Below are 14,547 nucleotides of genomic sequence, written 5' to 3'. Positions count from 1 at the left end.
GCTGCAGCCCTAGACGTAGGAAAGTCGCCTCTTTCTCTGGCAGCTGTAGCCCTGCATGTTCCAAATTCCCCCCCAACCCCTCTTCTCACCCTTCAGCCCCCTATTCCCCCCAAGGCCATCACCTCACCTTACATGTGCGTCTTCTCCAGGGTCCAGGCACCTAATTAGTGGAGCCAGGCCTATGCAGCTCCACTAATTAGGTGGGTGGCCCTTCATTTTCTCCTGTGTGGCCATTCAGGTGTGCACCTTAGAGGGAACTATCTGCAGATCACCTAAGTTGAGCTTGCAGACCACAGTTTGAGAACCTCTGGTCTATACATATCTATCTACAGGGAAGAAATATTTAATAAATGTCTCTTCAATCTAGCTGAGAAAGGAATAAATGATCCAATGAGTGGAAGTTGAAGCTAGACAAATTCATGCTGAAATAAAGCATATATTTTTAATGGAGCGTGTAATTAACCATTGAAACAATGTACCAGGTACCACAGTTCAGTGTGCAACTGCAGTAAATGAACACAAATTCCTTTCTAAAATTATCTGCACCTCTGAAAACCTTGCTTTGTAATGAAGAGAAGTTAAATAATGAATGGACAGAACTAAAGAAAATTTTATCCCTAACTTCAGATATAGTTCTAGAAAGTCTCCCTGGAGAATCTTCAATCTTTCTTTCTCAGAGAAGATGAAAAGGCTTAACTTGTGTACTGTGAAAATCTATTTCAAAGTCTCTTTTCTTAGGAGGTGGAGCTTATATTAGCCATTTAGCTTTCCTAATCTAGGCAAACTTCAGCAGCTAGTTCTCCAAAAGCTGCATATAGTATTTCAGATTTTTATTATATTGATTAATTTTTCCTTACTTTTTCTATCTACTTTAATTTGCACAATCAAAAGATTTCAGTTAAATGGGTTCAAGCAACCAGTTATATTAAAGCCAGTAGTTGTAACGGTATGGAAAATTTAGTGCAACACTACATTGATTCCCCCCCCCCCAAAAAAAATTAATTGATATTGATAGAAGTATTGACTTAAAAAAACCTAGTTCACAACAGTAGGTTATAAAGTTAGTATTAATTAATTTTGCACAGAAGAACAAAGGTACCCTTGACACAGAAAATTATAGGAAGAAGAGGAGTGGTGCCTTCATGTAAATCAGAGTACTTGGAACAAGTTTTAGCTTTGGAAAGCCCAAGGCTGAAGGTAGAAGTTTTTAATTCAGTAACACTGAATATGTACAAGGATGAATGATACACAAGTAAATAGGAGGTCTATATGAATGCAAAATGTCATGCTGGCGTGAAATACAGTCGTAAAGTCCAGTCTTAATATAAACCTAGTTTAACTCTAACCTACATCTGTCGCAAAACAAGAGGTTGGAAAACAGAAAAATGGGACCTAATTCAGATGAAAATATTCTGTGTGGCAATGCGTCCCTGGTTTTCAATCTTTTGAGTTCTTGTAATAAATGTCTCCTTTTAGCCTATGTCAATATCTTTTTTTTTTTCTGTAGTGCATGTGCTATTAGAGTGGAAACATGGAGAAACCTAATTGATTTTTCCATTTCAACAGAATAAATATCAAGAGGGAATACTACTTGGGAAGTAAATGTATATTAAGTGCATTTGTTGGAAATTTGTGTATTTGTTCTGTAAAACTATTTTAAGTACTGATAGCACTGGTAGTGTTTGGCATGTATAATTTGTAGTGTACAAGTTGTATATAAAATAACATTTGATCTTGTGGAGTTCTGAGTATATTCTTACAGTTAAGTTTTTTTTAATACCTGTGCCTGTTCATTCCAAAGTCAAAAACTGCTTTTCAGAAGTGTCTTTCTGAGCTCAAAGGATTGTTGTTTCTGTGGTCAAAGAGAAGTCACAAGCCTTCCTTTCTCCGTACTCAGTTCCTGTAAGTGTTAAGCAGTCTGGTCCTTTCTTCCAGCTACCTGAACCCTTAGAGGAGGAGACAAAGGACTGACATGATTGAATTTGGTGGGTGTAGTCCTACAGGAGCAGCTGCTTTCTCCTTTGTGACAATGTCTGAGCTCAGCTTGTCTGGTCTACACATAATCAGTAGAGTGTACCCAGCTCCTGCTTTCAAGCAGGAAGTGAATGAAAGGATTGATGAAAAGTGAACCTGAAAAAAGTGAAAGGATTTTTAGGGATATAAAATTTTATTTCATGAATATTTTCCTTTAAAAGGGGAAGATAGAGCACAGAGCTCCACTTGTACTGCTACCCTTATCTCCATCTCCTGGTCTGTTCTTAAAACTTAGGTCAACCTAGCTATGTCGCTCAAACCGCTCAGTGACCCAGTTAAACTGTCCTAAGATCTGTTATTGATTCCACTAGCTCAATGGAAGAATTATTCTATCAACTTAACTACTTCCTTCCCTGGGGGTGGGTTTACTGCAGTAAGAGGAAAACCCCCTTCCAATGCTTTAGCAAGTGTCTACATTACAGAGCTACAGTGAAGTAGCTGGAGTTGTGCCACTCTAGTGCTTACAGTGTTAATATACCCTGTGAGATGTATATACCTTAGGCCTTGGATGAATGCATGTTGTCCCAATTTAACTAAGTCAGTTTAGAAATAGTTTATTATACCCTGCAAGGCTGGAACCAGTTTAGCTGCATCAGGGCTTGTTAATGGAGGGATACTCAGGACCTTAAAGATGATCTGAAGTTTCTGAAGTACATTAAACCTACAGGGATACTGTCATTCAATTCAACCTTAGGCTATGTCAGCACTACAGCAGCACAGGTATGCCACTACAGTGCTGTAGTGTATATGCTTCCTAGATCCATGTAAGGTTGGGGGTTTTTTTTGTTTTAAGAACCACTGATGTAGATAATTCACTTCTGCAAGAGATGGCAGAGCTTGGTTGATGGAAGAATCCTTCCACTGTCCTAAATGTGTCTAGACCAGGGGTTGGGTTGATCTAACTAAAACGTTCAGAGCACAAAATTGTTCACAGCCCTGAGCAACATCATTAAGTTAACCTAAATTTTAGATGTAAACTAGACCTTAGTTTGCTTTATCTGAATCCCTTAAGTTAATGTGAATGAAGTCCGCTTCGCTTCTGAATGGGAGTGTCCACATGCCACACCAGGGTTTACTATCAGAGGGGGTAGCCATGTTGGTCTGGATCTGTAAAAGCAGCACAGAGTCCGGCACCTTATAGATTAACAGACATATTGGAGCATGAGCTTTCGTGGGTGAATACCTACTTCCTCGGATGCACGTAGTGGAAATGTCCAGAGGCAGGTATAAATATGCAAGCAAGAAGCAGGCAAGGGCGACCCAGGATAGTTCAATCAGGGAGGTTGAGGCCCTCTTCTAGCAGTTGAGCTGTGAACACCAAGGGAGGAGAAACGGCTTGTGTAGTTGGCTAGCCATTCACAGGGTTTAATATGAATTAACTTCTCCGCTGTTGTCATCAATACACGTTCCTGAGCGTTAGCGGACAGACAAAGCCTCGCTGCCGCCGGCGCCCAAGTTGCAACAGTAGCACAAGAGCGTCAGGGAGTGGGCAGACCTGGAGGTTGCTCTACGTGCCCTGTCCCCACGGAGCTAGGGCCTGCTGCCCGATGGGCCTGCTCTAGGTGAGCCCGACCCTTGTGCAGGGCGTGGAGCGCTGCCGCCCATGAGGTGCAGCCGCCGGAGGGAACGAAGCCCCCACCGTTCGGCAGCGGGCAGACGGGCCCGAGCTTGACAGCGACCCAAGGGGCACTAGGACCTGACAGGCATCTTCCCGAGAGGAGGCGGAGCGCGGCGAAGGGAGCGTGGATGAATGTGTGTTTCCTCAACCAAGCTTGTGTTTGTTTGAATGGTGACATCGCCCCAAGGCCTACTCTGCTGCTAGTGGGGGTTGGGCCAGCGGGCGGAGCTCCTTTCTGATTGGTGTGTGAGGCTGTCGCTCTTTTATTTTTCACTCCCTCCCGCGGGTAGGCCGGGCCTAGTCACCTGCGTAGGGAACTTTGCTCTAGGCCCGGTAGGGGGTAGCGTGGGGGATGATGGGAGGTTTCCAAGATGGCGGCAAGGCGGCTTCAGAGTAATCGCGGCCCCCTGCAACGTTTTCTCCATTCATTGCAGTAACGAGTGGCGGCGCTGGGATCCCGACGGCGGCCCGGGCGCGGCGAACGGGGAGTTTCCGGGAGCGGGTAGCCCGTGCGCTGAGACAGGAGAGGCTCCAGGCTCCCGGGCGCTGTGAGCGGCGAGGCGGCTCCAGGTCCAAGCGAGCGGCTCGGGCGCTGTGAGGAGAAGAGGGGGCGTCCGGTCCCCGGGCGCTGCGGTCGACTGGCCCTTGCGGCGCTGGGCGCGGACTGAGCGGACATGGCCACCATGGAGAAACTGATGAAGGCCTTCGAGTCCCTCCGCTCCTTTCAGCAGCAGCAGGGGCCGGCTGCCATCCCCGAGGAGCCGCTCCAGAGAGCGTGAGTGTCCGGTCGCGGGGCGGTGAGGCTGGGTGGGTAGCGAAGACTAGGCGGGGGAGGAAGGGAACTTAGAGCTTCTGACAAGCTGCTGCCCTCAGAGGGAGCGGGGACGCCCCTGGGCGCCCTGCCACGGGTGGGGTGGATGGGCCCCTGCTGCTGCTGCCGCCGCCTCTTGAGCCAAGGGTTGTCTGAAGGCGGGTTCCAGAAGCACTTGGTTTCACTTAAAGCCCACCAGCAAAATCCTTTACCACCAGAAGGAAAAGCATTAACCTGCTCCGCAGTGAGCGAGGCGACTTCGTCTCCAGGCCGCTACTACCGGCGATCCCTCGTGACAGCTAGAGAGCCTGTCGCATACGCCCTGGTAAACTCCAGGAATAATAATAATAATAATAATCCACGTGTGTACCAGCAAAGCAAGGCTGGTGTTCTGCTCTCAGCTGGCCCTTTCTCACTGGAAGAAGATACTTTATTAACGTGTCTGTTCTGGTAACTGTGTAGGTATCTATCTAGAAAATACTGAAAGCTGCTTTTTTTCTCTTCAAAAAAAAAAAAGAGAAATAAACTGTGTAGTTGTGTGGGGTTTTTTTTTTAAGCACTAGTATAGTTAAAGAGCAGACAGATTATTATAGTACTTACGATAACCTAGACAAATAAGTGCAAAGAACAAACTAACAGATGAGCACTCCTTTATGCAAACATCTACACTTTGCTGGACTCAAATCTCTCTGAACACTGGCCTTTTGGATCTTATTACATTATATGGCGTTAGATAAATATCTTATTAGAACCAGTTCTCTAGAGGGATGCAAAAAGTTCAGTAGTCTGTCACTCAGCTTTTACCAAAAGTGCTGACACTTATTTGTCCAGTATGTCAGAATCTGATTCTTTTAGAGGAACTTTTTAATCTTGTAGAAGTAATAATTTATTATTTGAATTATATGTAACAATTTTTTAAAAAAATCTGAACAGTGAAAAGAGATTAGTTATTTCTCTTTCATCAGTTTTATGTTCTACTTCATGTTGCAGTGTCAGAAACTGCTAGAGAGTATTTAAATCCCAAACAAAATTAGTTCTTCAGGTGGAGTTTTATTAAAATATTACTTATTACATTGATTATTTAAGTGATCTTCAGTATATGTTTCTCACAAAACACAGAAGAAGAAAATCCATGACACCCTGTGTGTATTATACTAGGTATCCCAATTAAAAAAAAAAATGTCTTGGGCATTAATACATGTAAATTTTATACCTACATTTCCTGATAGTTTTCCTATAGTTTTAAATATTTTTACAATATGAACTCACAAACCCTAAAGATCTCTATTCATTTACCTATAATATACAGTAATATTGCATAGCAAAATTCTTAATGGGAAGAAAGTTATTACTGCATCACATAAATGAATAATAAAAGGAAAGTATCCTGTGAACGTTAGCTGACCATTATTTACACGGATAACAACTTGGATGATAAAAGATGACAGAGTTAAAACTTAAAAGGGCACTGGCAACTAGGCATTTAAAAAAAAATAGTAGTAGTTTAGGGTGCTATTTCTTTTGTTTATAGGCTCTCCTGTGATATCTCAACGAATATATTCTCAAAACACCTGGCAAATAAAGAAGTATTATCCCCATTTTACAAATGGAAAAGAGACAGGAATAGGAAATTATTAGAGCAGGGTCACACAAGACATCTCCGAAGCCCCAGTGGTCCAGTGCCTTAACCATGAGACCAATCTTCCTCTACCACACATGCCCAAGTCCCTCTGCCACTTTGTAGTTTTACCACATTTTCTTGCTTTTAAGTGAAAGATGCAAATGATTGAGGAAATCGACCAGCTGCAGAGCTGAGGTAGTGAAAGAGACCGTACACAAACGTCTGTCAAATGCAAAGTGAACACACCAAACGAGACATTTTTCCTTTCTAATCTCTAAATTATAGTATTCTTAGGTCAAAATATTGCAGGTAAAAGTATGATTTAAGTTGAGGATGTCTCTGGAAATTCATAAAAGCATTTAAAATATAAGCAAATAGTATCACCACATCCTATGTGGTCTTAGTGTGTTTTAGTTTTGCAACTGTATTTGTTTTGGGTGCAACCAGGAACTATCCAACCACTTACCTGGCATACCGTAGAGTCTATTTTTAAAAGCAGAGTCAATAAGGTTAGATCAAAAGCCTGAATTTTCAATGTTCTTATTTTGCAAGTTTAAATTCAGACCTTTACATCATATTTTAATATCCACTTGTGGGTATTTGTACCCCATACTTTAGCAGATCTTTTGTGAAAAAGCTACCATTATAAGAAACTAACATATCCAGTTAAGTTTCTCCACAGAGTCTACTAATAAGATAAAGTTTTCTGGACAGTGTTATTCAATGGTAAAATCAACTTTCAGTCTACTCTCTAGATAGTAAGAAGCACCAGCACAACAGATACACAAACACTGGGATCATGCCGCTGCCACATGAGAAGGCAGCTAGAGCCAAGATGCCCAAGGACAGGGTTATGGGCTAGCTTCTTCACAGACTTCCCTGGAGAAATGAAAATGGGTTGGGATCATTTGGTAAAACTTCCTCCAAATATGGAAGATGATTGTTTACCTGGTCCCACATCGGGGTGTATGTTAGGTTTGCAGACTGCCTTCTGGCAGTTCAGTGACTTTTGGCAAGTCAGAAATTAGAGAGACAAGATAGATGAGGTTATATCTTTTATTGGACAGAACAGAAGTGGGTTCAGTAAAAGAGATTACCTCACTCACTTTCTCTCTCATATCCTGGGAACAACACCAGCTACAACATCACTGCATACAAGTCAGAAATCACTTAACCCACAGCCTTTCTGTTTTTGCTAATGCTCTGGGAATCAGGAAGAACACAATTCTGTACATTCAGTGTTCAGACAATAAAGATTTTAATTTGGGGCCTTCTACACCTGCTCCATCAAGACCTTCACAGGAGACAATCACAGTGGTGGGATGCTACAGCACTGTGACACTGAACAGCTTCTTGCCCTCATCCTCCACCACAGCACTATGGTTAGAGTCCAGAACAGTCATGATTAAGGTTAAGCTTTTGTCATGGTTATTTTTAACAAAAGTCCTGGGTAATAAAAATTCGCAGAAGCCTGGGACCTGTCTGTGACTTTTACTAAAAATAATGGGGGTGTGGGGGAATGATGGAGAGATGAATGAAGCCCAAGGGGTGGAGGGAAGAGAGCCCAAGCCCTGCTGGGGGGATGTCCAGCACCCACAGGCCCTGCTGGCTGACAGCTCTGGGGCCCCCTGCCACCCTAGGGTTGAAGCAGAAAATGTCACAGATGTCCTGAAAGTCACGGAATCCTGTAACCTCAGTGATATAATGTTATCTTTCGTCATGCTGTAGATGTTGATAATGATAGTAACCACATCCAAGAGAAAGGTGATCTGATCTAAGAGATAAAAGTTCATGAGGGAGAACAACCTCTGAAATTTTCCTGCATATTTCTCAAATGCATTTGATAATATTTAAGGAAGACAAAAAATGCTATCTGTTTTAAAGTTATTCATTCCTCCATACCAGTACCTCCTAGCTCTCCTCATCACAGATCCTTAGTAAACATGATTATGCACAGTGACGCTTGTCATCAACAACTCAGGTTCCCAGAAAAGTAGTTCTTTAATAGAGATTCATCTTTAAACATCACACAAAGCTGTATTGCAAACCAAGAAAATATTGTAAGTTAGTGATGATGAATGAAGAAAGGGTTGGCAACTGGAAATGGCCCATAGTTCCAAGTTTTACATTATTTGGATTACCCAAATGGTAGCTAGTGAAGTGTTTGCATTCTTGTAGACTTTCTCCTTTTAAAATCTGAGCATAAACCAAAATACAGTATGAGTCATTCTTTTCAGGTAGATTGTTCCATTTTTAGCTCAACTCATTCATTGATTGTAGATTTTTACAGTGGATTGACTTTCATAGAGATTGGATTAGCCTATGCGAGTTCAACTAACTTTGAAGACATGCTGAGTCTTGGTTGGGGCTGAAGTGTCTTTGGTTTAATAATTAAAATGCAAAGGTAACCATATTCAGCAACTTAATTGACATACTTTGTCTAGTGAGTCTACATGCATGTCCAAATGGAAGTTGATTCAATAAATTACACTCTTCCTCTGTGTCAGTACTGAACCATTGGCTACTATAACGCTAAAAGGCACTGTGCTGCTGGAGATGTTTGGTAAAACTTTCAAAAGTACTTAAGTGGTTTAGGAGTTTGATTTAAGAGCTTTTTTTATTATTAACCCTCTTCTTTATTCACTCTTTCCTCAAAAAACCCAAAACTTTGGGTTGAGATGAAATATGAGGAACTTCATCCCAAAACGGAAGTTTTTTGAGTAATATGGAAAAAATGGATTAACTATTTCAACCTGTTTGTGGAAAACTGGATGTCACTTACTGACAAGAAATAGGTAGCTGAAATTTTTGTGTCACTGAAGAAACTAATTGTTACAAATTTTGGTTAGAGACATGCTGTCAACTTTAAAATCTTACCAAGGTAAAAGTAGTTTTTTAAGTACTATTGCTTTTTTTGTCATTCTCCATTCACAACTTCTCTTCTTCAAAATGCCACAGAAAACCGAACTTTGAATTTCCTGACCTTAATATATAAAATCTCAACATAATGATTGCATCAGAATAACTTATTACATTTAATACAGTTTCTCTTTTTCAATGAGGGTTTCAACTTTTGTATTGTGATTTACTTCAATACATCTTAGTGGCAAGGCAATTACATTTTTATGCAAAAAGACAAATTAGTATTCTGAAAGTGAGAGCTTGCTCTTTGTGTGTATTTTATCTTTTAGCCTTGTTTGCAGTTTATATGAAAATCTACCAACATCCTATATGATTGGATGGGGAAGTAAGATGAATCTGGCTTTTGGACTACAATTTCTCTTGTTGGCAGTCTGTGCTTTCTCATTTTGATAGTATCGTATTGAACTGCAAAAAATTGAAATATACTTCATTTTATACATCTATGGATCTGTTTTACTGAGACTTTCTGTCTACCCTTGCTTTCCAAATGCTTAATCAACCAATATAATTTTGCCTGAATTTTTTGTCATTTGCTCAAACAGTTGTGTAATGTATGATCAGTGCAGCTAGCTTATAAACAGAGGTGCGGGAAACTAGCAAGTCATTGTGGTATACTAGATAGGAACACTGCATTGTGAGAGTTTTAGGGGCTCAGGGTTATAATTTTGATTCTGCAGCTAACCTTCTCTGGGACATTGTTTCCCTTACCACTCCTGGTCTGTCTTGTCTCTTTATACTGTAAACTCTTTGGGGCAGGGACTGTCTCTACCTTTGTTGTACAGTGCCTAGAACAATAGGGGTCTCAGTCTTGGTAGGGGCCTTTAGGTGCAAGTATATTTTAAATAGCAATAATGCTTGTATTTTTTAATTATTTGCACATAGAATCTAAGGTAGTGGAAAAGCTTCATTTTACTACAGATTCCTGAGCCTCATTTTTCAGAAGTGAAAAAAAGGGTCGTTGATTTGGGGGAGGGAGGGGTTGTTTGTTTCTGGGAAACCTTATAAAAAAGAGGAAGGTGAGATACCGAGTAGCTTAAATATAGCTCATATGGCAGATCTCGCTTGACTAATGCCATAGCTTTCAGTAGCAGAACCAGCAAAAGTATTCATTACAGTGATATTTAACTATCATGATAAATATGGTGTAGTTTTTTACTGTTTTGAAATAGAATATTAATTTGAATCAGAGTACTCACTATGAATGAAGTTATGCATTCACCTAATGCTTATTGAAGATGTGAGAGTTGATTTAAAACACTGGTACTTTTTAAGTCCCCAAGTCCCCTGTATATAGGAACCTTAAGCCTAGGGCGGGGACACCTACGCAGAGGAACCCTAACCCTAGCCCCAAGTCCCCTACCCATAGAAACTCTAGCTCTACAGTGGTCAGCCTTACTCATAGGAACCCTAACCCTAAGGCTGGAGCCCTACCCATAGGAAGCTAACCCCCCTCCCCCCAAGTCCCCTACCCATGTGAAACCTAACTCTAGGGTGGTGAGCTCTACGCATAGGAATCCTAGCCCCAAGTCCCCTTCCCATAGAAACCCTAACTCTAGGGTGGGGAGCCCTACCCATTGGAACCCTAACCCTGGCACGGCGAGCTATACCATAGGATCCTTAACCCTAGTCCCAAGTCCCCTTCCCATAGGAACCTGAACCCTAAGGCAGGGAGCCCTACCCTTAGGAATCCTAACCCCAAGTCCCTTGCACATAGAAACCCTCGTTCCACATCTGCTATGCCTAGGTAGCTCCCTAGGGCAGGGAGCCCTACCCATACAAAGCGTAACTCTAGCCTCAAGTCCTATACCCCAAGGAACCCTAACTGTAGCTCTTAGTCCCTTACCAAGTCCCTAGTCCATTGCTTTTGGGAACCCTAACCTCGGCCCCAAGTCTGCTACCCATAGGAATCCTAACGCTAACCTCAAGTCCCCTACCCATAGGAACACTAACCCTAGGGCATGAAGCTGTACCCATAGGAACCCTCACCTTAGCCCCACGTCCCCTTCCCGTAGGAACTCTAACTCTAGGGTGGGGAGCTGTACACATAGGATCTCTAATGCTAGCCCCAAGTCTCCTATCCAGAAGAACCCTAAACCTAGCCCCAAATCCCCACTCCTTTGGAACCCTAACTCTAGCCTGAAATCCTCTAAGCATAGGAACCCTAACCCTGGGGCGGTCATCCCTATCCATAGAATCCCTAAACCTAGTGCCAAGTCCCTTACCCCTCTGAACCCTAATTCTACAGGTGGGGGGTGTCCTCCCCATAGGTACTCTAACCCTGAGGTGGGGCGCTCTACCCATAGGAACCCTAACCATAGCCCTAAATCCTCTACCTATAGGAACCATAACCCTAGAGCTGGGGATATACCTATGGGAACTATAACCCTAGCTCCAAGTCCCTTACCCATGGGAACCCTAACCCTAGGGCCAGGAGCCCTAGTCATGGGAACCCTAAACCTAGGCACAAGTCTACTACCCATTGCAACCCTAAACCTAGGGTGGGAAGCTCTACTCCTAGGAACCCTAGCCCCAGTTCGGCTACCCATAAGAACCCTAACCCTAGGGCTGGGAATTGTACCTATAGGAACCTTAACCCTAACCGCAAATCCCCTACTCATAGGAACCCTAACCCAAAGGCTTAAATTATCTCTTAGAATGTTTGTGCAGCACCAGGGGGTCTTGATATTGGTTGGGCTTTTTATGTACTATCACGATAGAAAAAAGTAATTAACGCAGTACTGTGCCTCAGTTTCTCATAATCCGGAAGTGCCAGTATGGTACAATGACTTCTTTCTCCTTCAGGTAAAATCTGGTTGATTTTAATACCACTTATGGGCTTCATAGGGAATTCTGATCTGCTTTCTTTGGCTGGAATGGATGCTAGCTGTGATGCAGGTCTGTAAGAGTGCTATGTTTTAAAATAGAGATAAATTGAGGCTAAGGTGGCAGGGAGAGAGGAAGGGAGATCAGTCTTTGGGGTCGTTATAAGGCTATTGAATGACAAAACTTTTGTCTTTCAGAGGTGTTAAACACCTCCCCCCCTCCCCCCAAGATTTGCTGACAACAAGCGCCAGTGTGAACTGCGCACTCCTGCTGACAACGCAAATGCCTCTTGTTGCGGGGTGGAAGTTATTTCGGCAGGAAAGCCGACAAACAGCGGCTACATAGTACGATTTTTAGCGACACAGCTGTAGTGACACAGCCGTGTCACTAAGAGCTGTGTAGTGTAGACATTACCGTATTCATTTAGGCTATGTTGGCAAATAAAATACCTGACTGTGTATCTGTTGGACCTGAATTACAGTAAGGAATTCAATATTTAAGTTGTCATACCACACAAATTAACAGTGATTGGTTTGACATGTTGTTTGGATTTATTCAAAGTACATTCTCTTCTTAATTTTAGAAAGAAAGAACTTTCAACTACCAAGAAAGATCGAGTGAATCACTGCCTGACAATATGTGAAAACATAGTTGCTCAGTCTCTAAGGTAATAAAACGTTATTTCTGAACTCATTTTATTAATGTTGGTAAAGTTACTTTGTAACTTTTTATGGCTTTCTCATTTTAATCAATCTTTAATTCTAAATGTTGAACCTACTCTTTTAAACAGGACATTCAAGGGCTTGAAAAATTTACCAAGCAGACTCTCTGGAGGACCAAACCCATTATCCAAAGGTTGTTATGAGACCTTGCTATAACTGAGGTCCAGGAGAAATACCCTGGTGAAAACCCTAGTCCTCCAGATTTCTTCAACTACTAGGAAGGTGCTGAGATTTCTACCTGGAGTTAGTCCCCAGATTCTGCTTGGAAGCTTAATCTTTCATATCAGCCAGTTTGGCTTACTTACCATTTGAATCTGTTCCTGTATAGGTGCAAGCATTCAGAAATTGCATCTCTTTTCTCTCCTTCAGGGCCTCTTGGCCTTGCAAGAGCTACACTTTCCCCTTATTATACTTTATACTCTGTCTATCTCAGCTGCATTTGGTGGCATACTCAAGGAGCAGCGTGACAGTGACATGGTTCTTGACAGTTTCATTGTTTCTCAGGGACTTCTTTATAGCAATATTTACTTAGGTTGTAAGTTGTTTGGAGAATATGCTATCTTTTATTGTGTGTGTGGTCCTAACATGATGACCACTGATTGGGGCCTCAAGCCTTTTCCACAATAGAAGTATTATTAATAACATAATAGTATAGGAATTGACCAGGTCTTTTTCATTCAGTTGTTGTTTGGCAGGCGTAAGAGAGTAATATGGGCACTGGAACTGTATATGTGCAGACTACAAAGAAAACACTGCTTTAATTTACTTTTGTTTCCCGTTTAGTGACTTCATTTTTTACAATGAAAGCTTAAGCTCTGCAGAAATTGACTTGGGGCCCACACTCGTCAGACCCTTTTTATGTTGTCTCACATTGGACATCCAAAATTAGTAGTTGCTCTGGAAAAATCTTGGCCCAAATATATACTTGTTTACTGTTTGTTTACTCTTAGTATTTCCCTAATATCAGAGTGAAACTATACTTTGGACCAGATTCTGCATGTGGTTCCAATGACTGGATTTGGGTCTTAGTTTGTAGTTGGTGTTGACAAAACTGCAGGCAATGTAAACTCCTTGGGCAGGAATGGTCTTTTTGTTCTGGTTGTACAGCACCTAACGTGTTAGAAACCTGGTGCATAACTAGGGCTCATAGGTAGTACGGTAATAACATCCATGACAATCTTTTCAGTGCCTTTAAAAAAAGTTCCGTGTAAATATTTTTGTTAACATTTTAATTATTTTAGCAATTTGGTCCTACGCTATTTGACAGTATCCTTGTATGTTATACAGTAAGGTGAAATAAGTTTTATTTTTGAAACAATATCTTGTAAAAAAAAATATAGAATATTGATCAAAAGTATAGTATCGTCTTAAAGGATTACATTTTAAATACGAGTTTGGCAAATACATTACTTCTGTGTAAATTTTGCCTTACATTTCTGTTGCTTACAAACTTGTTAATGTTCATTTAATAATTTAATAGGGAAGGTAGAGTTTAGTCTATTAACTTTAAATGCTGTATAGATTTTGTTTGAATTACCATGTTTCTTTGCCCTTCTGACTTTTTTAACTTGGTATGTTGCCTTCCCTGAGAAAGGTGGGGGACAGATGAATATCTGCTTGTCAGCTAATGTTGTTGCCACTCTTGGTAAAATAATCCTAGCCATTGGTAAGCAGTTGACAAATCCCAAAGGAAGTATTTTTTGCCTATATGAGACTCATCTACAGCTCCCTTTACCATAATATCTGAGCAGCTCACAATCTTTTTTTTTTTTTTTTTTTAATGTGGTTATCCCTACAACATTTCTGTGAGGCAGAGAAGTACTTTTATCTCCATCTTAAAAATGCAGAACTGAGGCTTGAGTGACTTACCCCAGTTACACAGGCAGTCTGTGGTTGAGCATGGAAAAGAACCAGGTCTGCCATGTCCCAGGCAAATGGCCTTCCTTTCACATTTTTGTGTGTGCCTTATACATCTGCTTGGGTTCTGAATGTAAGA

At 41.6% G+C, this 14,547-nt stretch overlaps 1 protein-coding gene and 1 long non-coding RNA gene across 4 annotated transcripts in view; one reads left to right on the top strand and one right to left on the bottom strand.

Annotated features, from left to right (window-relative positions):
- Window positions 1-1,168: 1,168 nt before the first annotated feature.
- LOC122459720 lies at window positions 1,169-3,958 on the bottom strand. The gene is made up of 2 exons (XR_006280579.1): window positions 3,530-3,958; window positions 1,169-2,130 (listed from the first exon to the last, which is right to left on the bottom strand). It is a non-coding gene; the product is annotated as an uncharacterized LOC122459720 (long non-coding RNA).
- A 331-nt stretch (window positions 3,959-4,289) lies between these two features.
- The window catches only part of HTT (huntingtin), a 190,995-nt gene continuing 180,737 nt past the window's right edge, over window positions 4,290-14,547 (top strand). For all 3 annotated transcript variants that reach the window (XR_006280578.1, XM_038399202.2, XM_038399201.2), the window contains exons 1-2: window positions 4,290-4,427; window positions 12,413-12,496. Coding sequence is in view for 2 of the 3 variants with exons in the window: in XM_038399202.2 (XP_038255130.1) it covers window positions 4,327-4,427; window positions 12,413-12,496 (185 nt within the window). In the remaining variant the exon portion in view is untranslated. The remainder of the gene's footprint in view (window positions 4,428-12,412; window positions 12,497-14,547) is intronic.

This window comes from Dermochelys coriacea, chromosome 4 (assembly GCF_009764565.3).
Source record: "Dermochelys coriacea isolate rDerCor1 chromosome 4, rDerCor1.pri.v4, whole genome shotgun sequence".
NCBI classification, from domain to species: domain Eukaryota; kingdom Metazoa; phylum Chordata; order Testudines; family Dermochelyidae; genus Dermochelys; species Dermochelys coriacea.
Note: the sequence above shows the minus strand (reverse complement) of the source record. Positions and strands in the feature narration are given on the sequence as shown.